Here is a 20,886-nt window from a genome sequence, read left to right as displayed (position 1 = left end):
CACTAATCAGGAGTATTTACTCTAGTCCGGCCTTGTGTTTCCATTCTACCACATACATAGGTTGAGTAAGCAAATCAGAAACTATATCCTGCAATCACCTGCGCTGTCACTGAACATCTAACTGACTTCTGTGGCTACACGTATGGTAGATTCAACCCTGGTAGTATCTACTGATACTGTTTGTGGAATGGTCTCGAATGCTTTCCTGAAGGCAGCTGCATTGCCTCTTCGGTGCTGTGCTATCCCTTTGAAAAAAATAACTTGGTCCAGATCCTCAGCTGATATAAATTGGTGCAGGTCTATTGAGGGAAATACTAATATATGCCAGCGCAGGATCTGGCCCAGGATCTCTAGCTTCTATTGGGTGGTACCACCTTGGTGGTGGTTGCTCATTCTCCCATTGGCCTTCAGGTGCTCACAAGGTCACTGCTTTCTCAGCTCTTGCTTGTTTCCAGGAAAGGAGGTTAGACTGCATTTTAATTGCCCTTGCCCCCTTTTTCTTCCTACTGCCTCAAAAACTGGATGCTGAGAGGAGCCCACTCCTATAGAAGTCAGTGGAGGTTGCAGGCACTCAACCCCCTTTAAGAATCAGGCTGTTTTTTCCTTTTGTAATCTCACCATCCTTCATCAGGTGCTGCCAGCTAGCAAGGCCAGTGGTCTCACTACAGCTAGGTCTTTAGCACTCTAACCTGAATTTCACAGGCTTAGCCTGAATATATTTATCTCAGTATCTGGCCACTTTTCTTTGTTTTCTTGTTCCAGTGACATTCCAGTAGTATCTTGTTTTGTGCACCTTGGGCAATGCAAGCCCAGTACTGCCTCAAGCAGGCTCTGCAATGGGGATCTCTTACATACCTGTAGTTATTTAACGTATGCAGTGTTACTGTGTCGTCTCTGATATTAGTACAACAAGGTGGGGGAGGTAATAGCTTTTACTGGACCAACTTCTCTTGGTGAGAGAAACAAGCTTTTGAGCTTACACAGAGCTGCTCTTCAGGTCTGGGAAACTTAATCAGTGTCACAGCTAAATACAAGGCTCATCTTGGATTCAAAGTGGTGTGGGTCTCAGATGCTTGGGATGAACTTCCTGTGAGCAGAGGATGTATGTAAGTGTTGCTGGATCCCTCTGGGTCTACTCTGCAGATGCCATGAATCTGTTAAAGCCCACAGTGGCAGAGACCTGGTATTTTAGTGCAAGCTGTAACAGCTCATGCTCATAGCTCTGGAGAATCCCCTGTCAGTACCTGGTGTGTAAGCTAACAGGGAGGCCATCCCATAAGAGCATAGAAACACTCTCTGGTGTGCTGGCTTCTGGGGCAGATCCATGCTGGGAATCAGGGAGCTTGTTTGAGCTTCGTGTTCCCATTTCAAAAGTGAGTCTAAAAACCGTTTCATTCGGACATCGAAATGCAAAGGGGAAAATACTGAGCTGCAGCTTAATGCAGCTGTTCTTAAGCAGGGGCTAGTTAAGTGAAGTGCCACAGGCAGGGAAAATGAAATGTCTCATTTGCTCTATTCTACAGGACTGGAGCGGTTTTTGTGTCTAAAAAAAGAACTAAGATTGTTTCTTGACACAGACAGCAGGGGGCACCACTGACTTAACTAAATAAACTTAACTCTTGGAGAGAAAATTCAAAGCTTTTTGCGGGGACCTAATGCTCAATATCAGGTATTCTGCAAGCTATTTGATGGGAATATTTTTGCCTTCATTCTTCCACTGACTTGAACCTTTTGTTGCAGTTATTCTCACATGTGAACAGTAAGTGTAAACTGACTATTCTAATCTGGTAGCATTATTTGCACCATAAAAGATGGATTAATTTAGAGCAACACTCTTTGAGTGTAGGCAGCTGTTTTAGGTAAACAGATGCATCACATACCACATTTTAAAATGATTCACTCCTGGAAGTAGGAGCCAGCAGTAGCAGTTTCTGGCTGGGGAGGTGAATATAGGCCAAAGTAATTCATTTTCATTACTGCGGGACACACTGGGCAAGAAGATGCTCAAGTCAATCTTGAAGGATTGCAGATTCCCAGGCCGGCTATGGGTGAGGGCTTCTGGCATAGCCCAGGAGCAAACCCAATAAGTTGTAGGAGTGTCTGGGCTTTGCTGAAATACCACAGTCCCTGGGGCCTTGCTGCCTGGAGCCCCCCTCCCAGCGCCTTTACCTCTCAGTGCGGTGTCAGCCACTTAGCAGGTCACAAGCTTGCTGGGAAATGCTAATGGGGTGAGGCATTAGAGGCAAATCCTGCCAGCTCTTCCTAGGGGATATGCCAGCATTACCCGCAGAGTGACAGAATTATGTGAGTGTTTTCCAGCCCTGTGTTCCCGAGTCTATGCAGGGAGGCAGCTGATTCATCAGGTTCTGGCCACCTTCCATTCTACAAACCTCATCTGCATTTGTGCGTCTTCCTGCCATTGTCCCTGCTGGGCTCAGTCACTGCTCGGCCACCTTCCACCTCGGCCTAGAACCTTGCCTGTTTCTTGAGAGAGCAGCAGGACGGTGCGTCCCTCTCCCTGTAGCCCTCTCGGTGCCCTGACAGCATCTCCAGCCCCATGCTGGGGCTGTCCCTGTGCCTTCAACAAGCTGGTTTCCCCCTGCTCAGGCTCCAGCTCTGTGCCCCATTCTCCACCTGTCTCGCCAGAGCCAGTGCTGGTGGCAGCCCTTACTGCACTATGTCCCACTATGCTTTTCTGAAGGCCTTTGGCACTAATCTGCTGGCACCCAGCCCACGTGCCCGCGGCCCCTTCCATTCGGTCTTGCAGCTGGGGGACGGCACAGACACCTTGTGTCAGAGTGTGGGGGGCACTGATTGGGATGGTCCCTTTTCCTGCTCATCAGCTCCCTGCCCCCTTTAGCGGCTTTAGGTGAAGAAAAGCAGCTCCCCAGGGCTCTTGGGTTGTGCTGGCCGGCAGCTGCCCGCTGGCCTAAAGCCCTGCACGGTGCGGCGGCCAAACCAGACGGGCTGGGAGTGCACGAGTGGCAGCACTGTGGGGTAGCGTACCTGGGGCCAATCAGCGTGCGCATGAAAGCTGAGCCTGAGGCAATGCTGCCATGATTGCTGGGTGTAAAGCACTTGTGTAACCTACACACCTCCTGCGTGGGGTGTTTTGTCCTAGTCCCTGGCACCGAGACCAGTTAAAGAGAGAGAAAGCAATAACTGAGGCTGCTCTACGCCAGTTGGCGTTTAGCTCGTGCTGTAGAGGGTAGAGGCTCATGCACTAAGCTCCAGAGGGCCTCGCTTTGATCCCGCCTGCCACCGACTGGGGTCTGTGGGCATTACATGCGCTCTGCTAGCTCCCCGCACCCAACTGCCGACCTCATCGGCCCTCCCAGGGCTCGAAAGGGGGCAAGCAGGCGTGCATCACGGCGACCAGGCCCGCCTGGAGACGTGCACAGCTGCTGCCTCCTCGGGTGGTGCCCGCCCTCCCCCCTTAGAGTGTCACGCGGGCCGGCCTGGCCTTTCCTTAGCAGGCAAACAGCTGTGCCTGCTTCGGCCACTCCTGGTGGGCGGGAGCGGGGGCTAACGGCCACTGCTGGGCCTTTTTGGGTGGGGCGGAGCAAGGGGCCTTGCTGCTCTCCAGCCCTGAATTTCCCCAACACGAGGCGCTCGGCCATGCCCACCCCACTCCTGGGCCTTTCAGAGCCATGCTAACGGTTGCTTGTTCCTTTAAAGCTACAAGGCCCAGCAACTACCCACCCACCCTCCCGCTTTGCAGCACCAGGGTGAGCCAGGAGTGTGCTCAGCAGCTCCCCCGCTGGCTGCCTGCTGTATCGCAGGAGAACGAGGCACGTGCTGCTCCATTGCTCACCAGGGTCGGCACTTTGGTAAGGACCGCGAGGGGGCATTGAGCTATGCTGAGGCAAGACCACATCAACCTGGCCCGGCGAGCCCACGGCTGTAACGTGCCCAGCTCTGGCTGGGTGCATGCAGCCATGGCTCCCCCTCCTTTAACCATGCAGGGGTCCCTCCGGTTCTCTGCTCATGGGGCTGGTCTGGCCCCTAGGGCCCATGCACAGGCGAGCCAGCACTCAACCCTAGCCAGCCACTGCTCCACCTTTCCTGACCTTCTCTGACCCAAGCACCTGTAGGGAGGGGGGTGGTGCAGCAGCTTGCTCTGTGTCAGCTGCGGGGCCCCCACTCACGCTGCATTTTACTCCCTTTGGCTGAGCAGAACACAGCAGCTGCCCTAAGGCACCGATTGCTCCTGTGGACCTTTCCAACGTCATACACCTGCCCCAAGGTCAAAGCTGGCCCAGCGTTAGGGTGTTAGCCTCAGGCTCAGCATACATGAGCTGTGACCATGGGCAGATCAGGTACTCTGTGTTCCCAGGTGCACAGGGGCGATTATAGCACAGCCCCAGCTCCCAGGGTGGTGCAAAGATGAAGGTTGTGAGGCTCTCAGCCTGGAGTAGGCCACACAAATGATGGGAGTTGCAGGGCGGGGAGGGGGGGAGAAAGAAAGAAATCAGGCTGCTGGCAGATGAATCAAATCGGTGTTAGCTACTTGCCTGGGCATTGGGGCACCCTAAGGGTAGAGCTAGGTGATGCAAGGCTGCTAGCTGAAGAGCCCTTCTGTTATGGCATCTGAAGTCAGAAACCCCTGCTCCCTCTACCCAACAGGGTGTGAGCAGAGCAGGTGGCAACTGGAGTGAGTGAGGGGTTATTGCAGGAAAGACTCATGCCTTCACCTCGCTAAAGGAGGCAGCCACCCCCCCCGCTGAGTCCTGCAGCCAGTCGGTCCACTGTGCACAGGAGCTGATCAGCTGGGAGCAGGTTCTTCAGTAATAAACCAGGAGGGCTCTTCTGACCAAGACAGCAGCTGGCTTTGCCCTTCCAGAGGACAGATAAGGACAGCAGCTGTTCAGCTTTGCCTCTAGCAGAAAGGATTAAGTCTCTGATTGTGTCTGGTCAGCTAAGGACTTCCACAGTAGCAGAGCCTGCCAAGCCCATTAACTTGATGAAGACCAGCCTAACCTTTCTCTCCAGCTGCCCCACAGACAAAAGTGCATCACATGCAAGCAGATCCAGGGTAATTTTTGCCCTACAAATAGACCCTGACCTCCAGGGATGTTTCTCATCAGTGTCAGAGAATTTCCTGGCAGCATTCGGGCAGGCCTCGCATGCAGAGCTCAGCCCTCCGAGCAGCGTGCCTGCCCAAAGCCTTGCTAGCCTTCCGTCAGTCCCCTCACAGCACACAGGCCATAGCAATAGGGAGGAGCGTACACTTTCAGGCAGTGGTTCTCAGGGACCCGAGGGAACCAGATCATGTTTCAGTGTTTCCAAAACATTTTCAAGTTTTTAGCTTTTCATCTCAGGGTGGGATAATTTTTCTGGCAACTCAGCTATTGGAATCCAATTTTCTGTTCCACCAGCCAGCCCTACTCATAAAATACTACATAGAGCGCAGTGAACAAAGCAGCACACCATGAATTAGCATGCAAAATATTATTGCTCTGTGTTTGTACACCACCTCCCATAATGGCATCTCCTGGGCCATGTCTCCTAAACAAATAAGTAATAATACTATTAAATGAAGTTCACAACCCAAGTCCCTCCCCAGGAGGAGTCAACAAGCCAGTAACAAACCAGAGGCAGAGAAAGACTGAAACCTTCCATAGATGACAGGTTTCAGAGGAACAGCCGTGTTAGTCTGTATTCGCAAAAAGAAAAGGAGGACTTGTAGTACTCCTTTTCTTCTTCCATAGATGGAGATTAAAGCAAACAGTTCAGCTCTTTTCAGACTGAGACACAGTGAATAAGGGGACATGATAAAAAGATATACAAAATAATACATGGTATATACGAAGTAGAATGGGATCCCATCCCACTGTCTTGTACTGAATGTGTGAAAAGGACAATAAATCAATTAAATTAAAAGACAGCTGATTTAAAAAGGAAATACTTACACAATGCAAAATTTGCCAGTGGAACTCATTGCCAAAAGATACCACGGAGAGATCATGAATCGCTGAGCAGGATTCATAAAATGATTAGTTTTCAGAGTAACAGCCGTGTTAGTCTGTATTCGCAAAAAGAAAAGGAGTACTAGTGGCACCTTAGAGACTAACCAATTTATTTGAGCATGAGCTTTCGTGAGCTACAGCTCACTTCATCAGATGTATACCGTGGAAACTGCAGCAGACTTTATATACACACAGAGATCAAGAAACAATACCTCCTCCAACCCCACTGTCCTGCTGGTAATAGCTTATCTAAAGTGATCATCAGGTGGGCCATTTCCAGCACAAATCCAGGTTTTCTCACCCTCCACCCCCCCACACAAATTCACTCTCCTGCTGGTGCTAGCCCATCCAAAGTGACAACTCTTTACATAATCAAGTCGGGCTATTTCCTGCATAAATCCAGGTTTTCTCACATCCCCCCCACCCCCATACACACACAAACTCACTCTCCTGCTGGTAATAGCTCATCTAAACTGACCACTCTCCAAGTTTAAATCCAAGTTAAACCAGAACATCTGGGGGGGGGGGGTAGGAAAAACAAGAGGAAACAGGCTACCTTGCATAATGACTTAGCCACTCCCAGTCTCTATTTAAGCCTAAATTAATAGTATCCAATTTGCAAATGAATTCCAATTCAGCAGTTTCTCGCTGGAGTCTGGATTTGAAGTTTTTTTGTTTTAAGATAGCGACCTTCATGTCTGTGATTGCATGCCCCCAACTAAAACCCCTCCAACGCATTATTAAGGATCTACAACCTATCCTAAAGGATGACCCAACACTCTCACAAGTCTTGGGAGACAGGCCAGTCCTTGCCTACAGACAGCCCCGCAACCTGAAGCAAATACTCACCAACAACCACATACCACACAACAGAACCACTAACCCAGGAACTTATCCTTGCAACAAAGCCCGTTGCCAATTGTGCCCACATATCTATTCAGGGGACACCATCACAGGGCCTAATAACATCAGCCACACCATCAGAGGCTCGTTCACCTGCACATCCACCAATGTGATATATGCCATCATGTGCCAGCAATGCCCCTCTGCCATGTACATTGGTCAAACTGGACAGTCTCTACGTAAAAGAATAAATGGACACAAATCAGATGTCAAGAATTCTAACATTCATAAACCAGTCGGAGAACACTTCAATCTCTCTGGTCACGCAATCACAGACATGAAGGTCGCTATCTTAAAACAAAAAAACTTCAAATCCAGACTCCAGCGAGAAACTGCTGAATTGGAATTCATTTGCAAATTGGATACTATTAATTTAGGCTTAAATAGAGACTGGGAGTGCCTAAGTCATTATGCAAGGTAGCCTGTTTCCTCTTGTTTTTTCCTACCCCCCCCCCCCCCCAGATGTTCTGGTTTAACTTGGATGGGGGGGAGGGATAGCTCAGTGGTTTGAGCATTGGCCTGTTAAACCCAGGGCTGTGAGTTCAACCCTTGAGGGGGCCATTTAGGGATCTGGGGCAAAAATTGGGGATTGGTCCTGCTTTGAGCAGGGGGTTGGACTAGATGACCTCCTGAGGTCCCTTCCAACCCTGATATTCTGTGATTCTGTGATTTAAACTTGGAGAGTGGTCAGTTTAGATGAGCTATTACCAGCAGGAGAGTGAGTTTGTGTGTGTATGGGGGTGGGGGGGATGTAAGAAAACCTGGATTTATGCAGGAAATAGCCCGACTTGATTATGTAAAGAGTTGTCACTTTGGATGGGCTAGCACCAGCAGGAGAGTGAATTTGTGTGGGGGGGTGGAGGGTGAGAAAACCTGGATTTGTGCTGGAAATGGCCCACCTGATGATCACTTTAGATAAGCTATTACCAGCAGGACAGTGGGGTGGGAGGAGGTATTGTTTCTTGATCTCTGTGTGTATATAAAGTCTGCTGCAGTTTCCACGGTATACATCTGATGAAGTGAGCTGTAGCTCACGAAAGCTCATGCTCAAATAAATTGGTTAGTCTCTAAGGTGCTACAAGTCCTCCTTTTCTTTTTATAAAATGACTAGATATTTATTTAGATAAGAACATTCAGAGTTTTAAAAAAAAGTTTGGAAGAGATTGAAACTGTCATGCTTCGGCTCATAGATCAACCTATAATGGATGGGTTTGGAAAGAAACGTTCCCTATTGGCAGGTTATTCCATAACTGCCTTTGCTGAAAGGCTTCTTGCACCATTGTGCAGTGACGGTTGGAGACATACCACCAGACCAGGAGTCATTTAGTTGTTCAGTTCTGTAACCAGACTGTGATAATTTACTTTCAAACTGTTGGACTATATTTATAAGCGCTTAGGGTGACCAGATAGCAAGGGTCAAAAATCAGGACCGGGGCAGGGTAATAGGTGCCTATATAAGAAAAAGCCCCCAAAATGGGGACTGTCCCTATACAATCAGGATATATGGTCACCCTATAAGTGCAGTTACAGTCCGAAGCATAAAGAGCTAAGTCTTATTATTGCCAAGGTAAAAACCAGGTATTTTGTTCAGATCTAGACAGCAGTAAATGCTCATTATCAGCCAAGGAGGAGGAGCAGCAGCAGCATAGCAGTGTGAGACAGTGCGTCTGGCACAAGTAGCAGTGAACATTCACTCCTCTCTGGTTTGAGGGAGCAAGAGCTTGGGTTTGGGCTTGTCACCTCCTGGAACAGATTTTAATCTTGGAGTCAGTGTTGCTATCACTTTAGAATTCTATCAGGGAGGTTTTTAATGTTACGGGGCTAGTCTATGGTTTGGCATCACAACCATTGAATGCAGACAATAGCTGGAGTGATCCAACCCTCCCTTTTCTCACGTCTTCAATGGCACTTTTCCACTGATGCCAAAACCACCCCATCCCTCCCCCGTAACCTCCTTACATCACTAGCTGTTCCCCATCCTCTGGTGAAAAACATTATGTACAAGAACACTGGGTGAGGCTGCTCTCGCAAGAGGAACGGGGCTGATTCATTGGTGCTTTTTAAAATCCCCATTTGGGGAACCCTCTCCTTGGGGGAGATCTGTCATCCAGCACACAGGGCAGAGCCCAACACGTCAGAGAGCCAAGCTGTGAACAGGAGCATTAGTCATTTTTCCTGAGCTAGACAATGGGCATTTTCGCCTCCCTTTGCAATATTCTCACAGGGTACTGGTTGTATCCCCTGATGCAGGGATTAGTAGAAGGGATTGCAATTCTTTCTAGATCCTGGTTAATTCAGGACACTTTCCTCTCTCCTAGGATTTAGTGCACACCGCAGTGTACCCCTCCCCTCTCCTATCATGAGTAAGGCAAGGCCCATCTTTCTTCTCCCCCTCAGAGGAACAACTTTCTGAAGTGGGTTCTCCCCTGCTCAGCCCCTTTCTTTCCAGAGAGAGAATCTCTCCCAGAGTCATTTCAAGCAGGACTCAGCAGCACAAAGGTTGACCAAGATGATCATCTCTACACGCCAGCAGCGTACCAGTGGCCAGCAGAATCTTTGTGGAGTCAGTTGAGATACATGTGTAACAGGGCCTTGTAAGAGGAATTAGAAGCGAAGCAGCTTGTTGGAAGCGAAGCAGCCCCATGGGCTTTGCCTCCCTTCTCTTGAAGCACAGAATGTGGGAAGACACTCCACTGAGGTAAACAGAGCTACTAGGAGCTTGAGTGTCTTTTCTTTAAGCAAGCTGCCTGAGCACTCTGCCATATCAGAGAGGAAGGCTACAATCTGTAGACTATACTCTTAACAGGTACATTCACAGGCACCACAGAGCAGACCAATTGCCGGAGGCTTAAGACTTCTTCTGTGCTAGGTTTTCCTTTTCTTTCACACTCCTTATCCCCTAGCACTTCAGTTTTATAGCTTGGCTGCTCTCAGATCTCGTCACCCTTTTAACATTAAGTCAGGCTGTGGTTTGGCATGGATGATGAAAATCCTATGCGACTGGGACGGGTTACTTCACTCAACTCCTGCGTCATGCAATTGCTCAGGGCAGACCATGAAAGGTCCTGTGAATGCCAACAGGACATTGCGCACTTCTCTTCGTTCCTGAATGATGGGGGAGGGGCGGGGGTTGACAGCGCTATGTTCATGGAAGAATTCTTCCATTGACCTACACATAGCCTCTCAGGGAGCTGGAATAGGTACAGAGATGAACGAACCCCTCCCGTCACTGTAGTGAGCATCTATAATCAAGCACTGCATTGCTACAACGGTGCCACTCTACCATTTAAAGCGTAGACAAAGCTTATTTTAAACCCAACGCTAGGAAACACAGGCTATGTGGGTAGATCGGGATAAGACCAAAATGCATCCAGTCCCCACTAGACAAAGTGAGCTAAACGCTGAGCTGGCGTAACAAGTGCAACTCCATTGACTTCCATGAAATTGCACCTGCTTATACCGGTTGTGAGTTGTCCCCATGAGAAAGGGTTCAGCATAAAAACCTTCGAACAGACAGATAGCGTCGGAGGTTACAAGTGAGAGCGTACTGAGAGAGCTTCATGTTGCAAATTTGCAAATGTCAGCTGGTAGGGCTAGTCTGATTACTGATGTGTCTGCAGAAGCCTTCAAGACTTCCTCAGTCCTGCCAGTTTAGCAATAAAACCGAAACTGATGGTCAATTTGAACTCATTTCTTTGGACAAAGGCAGACAAACACTGGTTTCAAAGCCAAGCTGGGCTTTGTTTCCTCCAGATAAAAAGACAGATAGACTGTGGATTCAAACGTGCCTCCCAGCAACATGGATCCTAAGTAGGTCAGAAATATGGGTAAAGTTATTGCCTAGTGATATTGCCTAGATCACTCTGTGCCATCTTAGGTAACAAACTATGGATGCAGAACCACTGCCCCCTCACTTGAGCAAACCAGTTTCTAGAACATGAAGTCTGTAGAAGTCCTAGGAATCAAAGTCACCAATAGCAATCTCTCCAACATAAGGTACCTCAGCCAGTGCAGAGACTAAATGGGGGTTTGCAGTCAGGCAGAATCTACAAAGTCTGGTATGCAAAGCCAGAAGAGTTCCCGGAAGTTACCTACTACAGGACAGGCCTAACAAAGAAAATAACAGAACGCCACTAGCCGTCACCTTCAGCCCCCAACTAAAACCCCTCCAACGCATTATTAAGGATCTACAACCTATCCTAAAGGATGACCCAACACTCTCACAAATCTTGGGAGACAGGCCAGTCCTTGCCTACAGACAGCCCCCCAACCTGAAACAAATACTCACCAACAACCACATACCACACAACAGAACCACTAACCCAGGAACTTATCCTTGCAACAAAGCCCGTTACCAACTGTGCCCCACATATCTATTCAGGGGACACCATCACAGGGCCTAATAACATCAGCCACACTATCAGAAGCTCGTTCACCTGCACATCCACCAATGTGATATATGCCATCATGTGTCAGCAATGCCCCTCTGCCATTTACATTGGTCAAACTGGACAGTCTCTATGTAAAAGAATAAATGGACACAAATCAGATGTCAAGAATTCTAACATTCATAAACCAGTCGGAGAACACTTCAATCTCTCTGGTCACGCAATCACAGACATGAAGGTCGCTATCTTAAAACAAAAAAACTTCAAATCCAGACTCCAGCGAGAAGTTTGCTGAATTGGAATTCATTTGCAAATTGGATACTATTAATTTAGGCTTAAATAGAGACTGGGAGTGGCTAAGTTATTATGCAAGGTAGCCTATTTCCCCTTGTTTTTTCCTACCCCCCCCCAGACGTTCTGGTTAAACTTGGATTTAAACTTGGAGAGTGGTCAGTTTGGATGAGCTATTGCCAGCAGGAGAGTGAGTTTGTGTGTGTGTGTGTGTGTCCCCGGGGAAAGAAAAAAAAAGGGGGGGGGGGTGAGAAAGCCTGGATTTGTGCTGGACATGGCCCACCTTGATTATCATGCACATTGTAGGGAGAGTGGTCACTTTGGATGATCTATTACCAGCAGGAGAGTGAGTTTGTGTGTGTATGGGGGTGGGGGGGTGAGAAAACCTGGATTTGTGCTGGAAATGGCCCACCTTGATTATCATGCACATTGTAGGGAGAGTGGTCACTTTGGATGAGCTATTACCAGCAGGATAGTGAGTTTGTGTGTGTGTTTTTTGGAGGGGGGTGAGGGGGTGAGAGAACCTGGATTTGTGCAGGAAATGGCCCAACTTGATTATCATGCACATTGTAAAGAGAGTGGTCACTTTGGATGGGCTATTACCAGCAGGAGAGTGAGTTTGTGTGGGGGGGGGGGGGTGGAGGGTGAGAAAACCTGGATTTGTGCTGGAAATGGCCCAACTTGATGATCACTTTAGATAAGCTATTACCAGCAGGAGAGTGGGGTGGGAGGAGGTATTGTTTCATGGTCTCTGTGTATATAATGTCTTCTGCAGTTTCCATGGTATGCATCCGATGAAGTGAGCTGTAGCTCACGAAAGCTCATGCTCAAATAAATTGGTTAGTCTCTAAGGTGCCACAAGTACTCCTTTTCTTTTTGCGAATACAGACTAACACGGCTGTTACTCTGAAAGATATAATAGTACAACCCAAGCCCAGTACTGCTCATGTCAGACGTGGGTTTTATTATTTTATAGACCTGCTATTGAAAAAGATAAACAATCTCAAGTGCCTTTTAATGGTCTAGCTAGCTACAGACGTACATTTTTGATAACTCAGTAAGTGACAGCTTCTCATTACACACAGGAATAGTTCAATCCAAAGGAGATAACCCAAGCCGCTCTGTGCTTATGTAGGTTTACTACATTCCAGGCTGGTATTGGTGTTTGATAGATGGTATGTTCTAATATTTCTAACTGTGTCATGACAATGTCACAAGTGTTAGTCAAATATGTGAAGGGTGTAACATGTTTGGACCACTGTCGAGGCCGAACTGTAACACTTTGCATTTACATTGTGTTGTATAAACATTGAATTAAGATTCTCAAACCTTGAATTTTCCTCCAGGGCAGATTGGAAGAGGCCCTGGAGGTTTTTCACCTTCCTCTGTAGCATGGGGCATGGGTCACTTGCTGGAGGATTCTCTGCTCCTTGAAGTCTTTAAACCACGATTTGAGGACTTCAATAGCGCAGACATAGGTGAGAGGTTTTTCACAGGAGTGGGTGGGTGAAATTCTGTGGCCTGCGTTGTGCAGGAGGTCAGACTAGATGATCATAATGGTCCCTTCTGACCTAAATATCTATGAATCTACGAAAGGTTGAGGATTATTATTTTCATTTGACAGCTGAGGAATGTGAAGAAGAGAGTGGTTAAATGACTTGCCAGAGACTGCACAGAAAGTTAATATTAGAGGGCAAGAGTACTTGGCTCAGTCTTGAAACCAAGTCACGCTCGCAGACTCTCCAGAACACTTGGCTAAGATATGCACCATACGTGCGTTTTCAAGGACAGTACTAGCCCTTGTACTTAGGATTCAGACATCACACACAGGAACACATACGAACTCTTATTTAAATGTTTATTAAGTTTGAATTGTAGAACAACAGACTGGAACACAATGCAATGTGGAGTAGAGTATTTCTAAACCCATTTTTTTCTATGCATAAATGAAAAAATCAAGATTATACAAAAGAGAACAAAGTGCAGAACACAGTAAAAGTTTCTCATGCAATAAAGTTTGACCTTAAAAACAGAAAATAAGCTTAACAGTGTAGAAATAAAAAAAGCATGCTGTCTACTCAAACACATTCATCTGTGACATTGCTTTTCTTTATCCCTTTTTCCTCATAAAACTTATTATGTGTTTAACACACGCTTATAAACATTGCTAAACTCAGCAAGAGCTATTATAGTGCCCCAACTTAATAAGTTGATAAAAAAATAGTTGTCATATGGCCAGTCCACAATGGAACCAAATTTTTTTTCATTAGGAGAAGCCTAGATGCAGCTTTCTATTCATAGGAGGCATTTTAAATAAGCTGGTCATTTGGCTACCAAAATGGTTTAGTGTCTATGTTACATCAGAAAGAAAAATTAGGAACCACCGATTTGTTCAGAGTTAATTCCATCTGGGGTTTGTTCGACTAAATACAACTTGGAAATAATCTGGCACTAGTGGGTATTAAATCAATAATACTAATAATAGTGTTTTAGGGGCACATTCCTAGATCTTTAAATGTGATTTTAAAATTTGAATAAAAGGAGCCAGAGTTCATGGAACGTGAACTTGTGCGGTGGGTTCTCTCTCACGGAAGTTTGCACTGGAGACCTGGTACGTTTATATTCGGGTAAAATATTTGTTGGGGAAAAGATTTGTTAGCAGTTGTGTTACACTGACAGCAGCTACAGCACTGCAAGTCGTCTGTTTACTGCTGGCATCAGAAATGACAGCTCCTTTTGCCATCGGGTTAATCAGGATGCTGTATGATGCAACAGGTTTTCAGTCCCCTCTGCATCAGACAAAGCTATTTGTCCCCCAGAGGGCCATAGCAACAGTTTGCAGACTGGAAAGGCAAGGTTAAAAGCAAGACAAATTTGAAGGTTGTTCAGGTCTAGAAATTCAAATCACTCTTACAGGAAATTATCTTCAATTTAATCAGGGCAAAACCAAGCATCTTAATGGTGGTACCTTTCTGCCCTGACTGGCTGAAGTCATGCATGAGTGAAATCGTGAAAGTCCTGATACAATTTCCCCTTGCTGAAGTGAAAAATCCCTTAAAATAAAAACAGTTCAACATTTGAGTAAGCAGAAGATGCATTTGCAATATGCTTATTCTGAATGCAACATGAGAAATAGGAAATTTAGGTAGCTCATCCTTTGAGAATGACCCTTTTCAATGCAAATTTACAAATTTGCAGTGTGGTGGCTTAAGCTCAAGGACTATCTGTAGCCATAAAAATCACCTTAAGGAAAAATAAAATTTGGTATTTCTTACACAGTCATCAATACCATTCATGTGCAACATCTGGCGTGCATTACATTTATTTGGCCTATCAACAGAAAACAAGGAAAGGACAGCTGCAAATAAAAACAATCGCTCTTCCACAACAGATACTTCAGGTGCTTGGAGTTTCATGCAAGTGTTCTTTAAACAGGATATATATTTTATAGCTTAGTTCATCTTGCAGCAGACTAAGAAGTGGGGAAAACGGGAAGAACTCAAGTGAAAACACAACATTACTTAGTACAATTCAGGAAGAGCGTACAATCACCAAGGATATTTTGACCCAAACTATATAGTTCAGTTCCTAGTTTTATCTCTAGTTTAGTCACTGAACGTTTTAAATTCTATATATAAACTAGAGGTAAAACTAGGTACTGAACCACAGGATGTCACGCAACCAAATCACATTAAATTGCAGTGAGGAAAAATATGGAAATGTTGAACAAAAATAATCTGGACTATCAAAATAGGTTTCAAGGAGGGAGCCTGCCAGCTGTGCTTCTGTTGTCTGCAGCAAAACTATTTAAACTTCCTCCTCCTCCTCCTGCCGTTTGTAAATTTAGTCTTAATCCAGAGAGCTGTTAATGGGTATTAAGGGCCTGATCCAAGGCCCACTGGAGTGAATGAAAGTCCTTGCATTGACTTCCCTGGGCTTTGGAGCAAGTCCTAGATCACTGAAACCCACGAGTAGGTATATGGATTCTAGCGAGACTATTTGCCTTCAACAATGTACTTCCCCATACAGCCACCTCTGACATGTAGTTATTGAACTGCTCTGGGACAAGAGGAATTCCTACGAGAGTGAGACTCCCCTGCTATAGTATCCATGCCCCTTTAAAAAAAAAAAAAAGCTTTCTGGGGAACGTTTGGCATGTTTCACAACTGAATCTGTCAGCCAGAATTTCCATAGTGAAAGTCTCTCATAAACCTGTGGCTAGTGATGGGGAAATTCTGATTCCCAGGAGCAGGAGTCTACGTTCAGAGTGTCCCTGCTGGTCAGACTTCTGAGGTGGGGAATGTTCCATATTTTATACAAAGGCCCATCTATGACAGGCCGAAAAAGGACACAAGATTCAGAGAGTTGTAATTTGCACTGGATTTGTTGTTTCTCCTCCAAATGCTTCTTTGCACCTTGTTGTGAAAGACATATGTTTTTCCTTGCCAACAGTTGTCCTGAACTGACTGTTGACAGAGTGGATCAGAGATAAATCAGCTTAAAATTATTTAAAGGTTATTTAGGTAATAAATCTCCATGCAAATAATTTGAGTAATTGTAAGAAAACATTCCTAAGAAATTATTGCTTCTATTTTTTGAAATCCTTACTGAGCTGCTTGGTTCAAATACGATTAGACTATGATAAATCAATGCAGCCAATTCAATTTTATAATTTCCAAAAATGGTTATGTTTAAGCCTCTCTGACTTTACGCAGCATAATGCTAGACTTGATGCCTACCAACTGGATATCTCATGCAAAGAGATACTTTTAACTAATTTAACCTTTTAAGAACATGAACCTAAAGCTGTTAAGTGTTATCAAGAAACAGATTTTTAATCAGTGGATGTAACATATTATATGGTAAAGAGAAATACAGGAAGAATTAAACAAAACTTAAACCTTACCAAAACTTAAACCTGCTACAGTATGTATCTTATTTGATACCATACACAACGTGAAGTGGACTTAGTAGTAACAGTGGCAAACCTAAACACTATTTAGAGTCACCAAGAAGTTAAACAACTCCCTCAGCTTTTTCCTCCCTTCAATTCCACAATAAGAAATAAGGTGATTACACTTTGATGGGTTTGACTAATGCAACCTTAAAGTAACAATCTCTTTGCAGCTGAAGATAAGGGATACGCTACCTACCCCACGGAAAAGCCTGGGTTACAAAGGGAATCTCTCAAAATCGAAGAGCTCTAGAATTAAAAACCGCCGATAGTCATCACTAAGCAGCAAGCTGTCCACGTTCAAAGCTGAAAAGCATCTTTAATTTCGTCAGGCTCCATAACCTGGCTAGGCAATGGAACTAGCTACTATGGTTGCAAGTCTTTAAAGGCCTAGGCAGGGCTACCCAAACACGAAGTATTGCCAGCGGGACACAAACGTGTTTACACTGAATGATGGTTTCCCTGGGATCTTTACTTTGCTGCAGCGCAGTAAAACGTCGTGCTACAAAGCAGCATAGCAAGTTTACATTTTAATGTGATAATCTAAACAATGCTTTCCCAGCCCAAACTATGCACACTCTAGTCTCCAATTCTTAGGAAAGAGGCTTGGTAAAGGCTGGCCAGCACAAAATTCCATCTGACCTGATTGAAATCCTCTGGATCTGAAACAGAGCTCCACCCCAAAACCAAACCTTCACCTCCCTCTTTTAGAGGTCTGTGTGTGTGGTGGTGGTGGTGGTGGTGGTGGGGGGGGGGCTGAAGTAAGTGTGCCCAATTCCAAAAAGCAAAGTTTTAGGATCCCTCTGTTCGCTATGTAGCAAGAGGCAGCCAACTGCTCTTTCCAAAGCTAAATTGTCACCAGCTGATGATGCCAGTGCACATTTTGGCTCAAGAAAGTGCTATGCTGGGTAATGCTAATTTAAACAATATCCAGTGAAACATTTGTCAAAAGGGAAAAGGACCAGATTGGTATGAAAGATTAAATTGATAGACAAATCTCACACGCAATGGGAACTTTAAAACTCGTTTTATGTGTCACTTACTAAGAACTACTGAGTGTGTCCGTTTAACAAAGAAGCAGAATCCTTAGAGTATTTTAAAATAAAATATTGATGCCAGACTTTAAAACTGTATAATTAGGTTTGTATTTCACAGGAATGCCAGTTTTATGGTGAAACAGCACTGCATTTCGGTTATATGTGAAGCCTACTAGACGATATACACAGAGATGATAAAACTCACTCTAAGAGTTCAGTGAGAAATATTTCTAGCAACTGATTTCTTCAATAAGGTCTTAAATGCTTCAGTAGTATTATTCTCCTGTCTGAACACAAAATTCAGAAGTGTTCTAATAAAAATATTCACAGAGAAAAAAAAACAAAAACAACACAAAAAACCAGATTTCTTTTCCTTAACACACTTCAAACAAGAGTCCTGTGCAATTCTGTATACTTGATGGAATTTCATAGCACTCAAATGTAAAAACAGTATATTCATGCCTGTCAGAGGGAGACATGAGTACTGCCTAAAATCCTTCAGTTAAGAAGAAAACATATGATGCCATCAGTAATTTATCAATGACATTGGCAAGACGGCCAGTTAGCCTCAACTCCACCAGAATATATATTGTCTCTTAAATACACTTACAATTCAAGTAATTAAAACGGCTTTTCATTTTGAAATATATATATATAACTTTGCTTTCGAGTGACTATACTGCAGCATGATTCAGTCGCACATTCTAAAGTACTGCGACTATTTAATGAGTTTGAGGCAGCAGAAATATTACAACAGTGGTCTGGATTTGCTTGACTAAACCTGTGAACTTGCTGAGGTCTCTTCTGTTCCACCTGGAAATGAGTAAATAGAGTTAGGAACACTTCTTATAAGGAAAGGACCGGAAGTTTGTTGGTTTTGTTTATAAAGACATTTTAAAAGGCTGTTGCGTCCGAGTTACAGCTACCCATGGTTTTGGGCATTGCTAAAAATTCAGTTAAGCATTTAAGTTAAAAATAGTGATCTTTCCTATCGCTCTTCACAGGAAGTTTCTTTGCACTGCAGCTATGTCCTGAATCCAGTATTATGCAGGAGGGTAAAGAGGTCAGACTGAAGGAATCAGGACAGAAGCTCAAAAGAGCTCCAGTATACAATTCCTGTGTAGGGACAGGAACAGCATTACATGCTCCTGGATTGGATTTTAAGGACCAAAGCTCTTTATGACACAGATTTTTATATAACCAGACTATGGCATAAAGTTACAGAGGTAGGCCTTCGGTTTACCTTGTTGTACTGACACTGACTATACTATTGTGATTCCCAGCCAGATCATAGAAGGATCATAGAAGTGCAATCAACAACCTCCTTCCTCTCTAAAGAGGATCCTCACATCAATTCCATGAAGCCAACTGAATGAAATTCCCTTCTCCATGGCAGTTTCATCAAAATGAGATGATCAATTTTAAATGCCGAAAGAAAAATCAACCCTAGTAAGTTCAACACACAAAACTCCCTGCTAAAATTGTCACAGCATGTTCCAATGCCACTCATTAAATTCTGCACTCACTGCAAATGCTTGCTGCAAGTGCTGATCACCTTCCCAGCTGCTGTTACTTCCATCAGCAGCTAAACCATACACGCAATACCATCAATTTCTGACAAGCAGCAGTACTTGGGAACAGATTTGTTGAACAGTTCGAATAAAAGAATTGACAGCAGTTCTCTTAAACTGTAGTAATTGCTTTTTTAAAACGTAAGTAATTGCAAAGAAAAATACTTGGTAGTAATTGCACCCACTAAAATAGGATGAAATCCAAACAAATGTTAAAAAATTGTAGCTGTCAAACCAAATATTGTGTCTACAGAAAAAAAAAAAAAAAAGAAAGGCGTCTACGCATCTGATTCACCTATTACATTAGCAAGATCTGAAATGTTCAGACAAAAAAATTAGCGAAGCCTATGTTCAAAATAGCTTTTGTTTTCAATTACAGTCTAAAAATTGCAAGCAACCTTCATTTTTCTAAACTGCTAATTGTATACACTGTGACTCTGTCATGACATTTTAAAAAACATGCAAGAACGAACAATGTACCTGCAGATTTATATATTTGAAATCTAAGTGTGTTCTTAATTTAAAAAGTGTTCAGAAGTGACAATTTCTAAATTGTAGAGAAAGCAATCAGCGTAATAGCTATCTGTTCAAACCTATCCTAGGACTACAAAATTTCATCTACGTTTTTGCAGGAAAGAGCCATTTTTTGCTGCAGTTTAAGCAAAAAGTAACTACTGAAGAGAGTCAGAATTTTTTCCTTAAGAACGTCCTCATTCATGCACCTGCATTCATGCACCTGAACTGCTTGGAATGTGTATAAATAACAATGACCAGTTCAAACTATTGACTCGCTTTCCAATTCTGACGAGGCTGCCCCTTTACGCGAGAGCTTTATAGCAGTTGGTTTCTCTGCAACCACACCATTGCTTTCGGTGGTCTCTGGAGGGCTCAGTCCTTTCTGTTCTTCCTTTGGGTCCTCCGTGACATCAGGATAAATCACCAAGAATGTAGCTGTCAAAAAGCCCAGGAAGGATCCTACTGATGCCACCACTGGAATAACCTGGACTGTGCCTACTACATCCACCACTCCACCAAGTGCTGAGGCCACCAGGATCTGGGAGATGTAAACCTGGCATGACAAGATAGCACAGTCTATGCCAAATCCTCGCTTTGAGTTTCCAGGGCTGTGGTGAATATACTGAAAGACAAGGAATGTACATTAGAAGTCAGGCATCTAAGCATAAGCAATCTTCCCAGACTTCCTGAACCACATCCTCTCCTGGACACACCATCTCTCTACCCGAGACAGAGAGGGGGGAAAACGCTGAATAGTTAAACAGGCAACACTTTCACTTCTGCTTGAAGATTAAATGGTACAAGGAGGCAATAAAAATACTACTATCCACACAGCTCCTATTAAGGTCCATCAGCTAGCTGGAATCCCTTATTCTGGAGTGATAATTCCTGCTCATTTTGCACCAGACAGGCCACTGATCACTCCAGTTTAAGGGCCTTTGCCATCTCAGTTGGCTCCAAATTAAGTTTTTATAAAGGTCATTTTTTAAAATGACTTGACCAGTAGAAACTTCGACGATTTTAAACAACGTAAATGAAAACAGATGTGTCCAAGAAGTATGTTTACAGGTTGGAACCCAAACACAGCAGTGCTAAGAATATTAAAGTGAAGTTGACTGCACTTCTGTTGTCCTGACTGATTTCCAGCAGAATCTTTGCACTTAAGATACCTGTGGTTGTATCTCCAGACTATTATCAGAGCCTCTAACATGTTTATAATACAGCAGATGGTGCTTAAATGGGACAGCTCTGTAGCCA

General features: G+C 44.6%; 1 protein-coding gene across 3 annotated transcripts in view; it reads right to left on the bottom strand.

Moving 5' to 3' along the window:
* Positions 1-13,392: 13,392 nt before the first annotated feature.
* SLC45A4 (solute carrier family 45 member 4) overlaps positions 13,393-20,886 on the bottom strand; it is a 142,361-nt gene continuing 134,867 nt past the window's right edge. For all 3 annotated transcript variants that reach the window (XM_048841758.2, XM_048841757.2, XM_048841759.2), the window contains exon 8: positions 13,393-20,251. In XM_048841758.2, the coding sequence (XP_048697715.1) occupies positions 19,889-20,251 (363 nt within the window). In that variant the 3' untranslated portion in view covers positions 13,393-19,888. The remainder of the gene's footprint in view (positions 20,252-20,886) is intronic.

The sequence above is a fragment of the Caretta caretta genome, chromosome 2 (genome assembly GCF_965140235.1).
Source record: "Caretta caretta isolate rCarCar2 chromosome 2, rCarCar1.hap1, whole genome shotgun sequence".
NCBI classification, from domain to species: domain Eukaryota; kingdom Metazoa; phylum Chordata; order Testudines; family Cheloniidae; genus Caretta; species Caretta caretta.
This window is presented reverse-complemented; position numbering and strand designations above follow the sequence as displayed.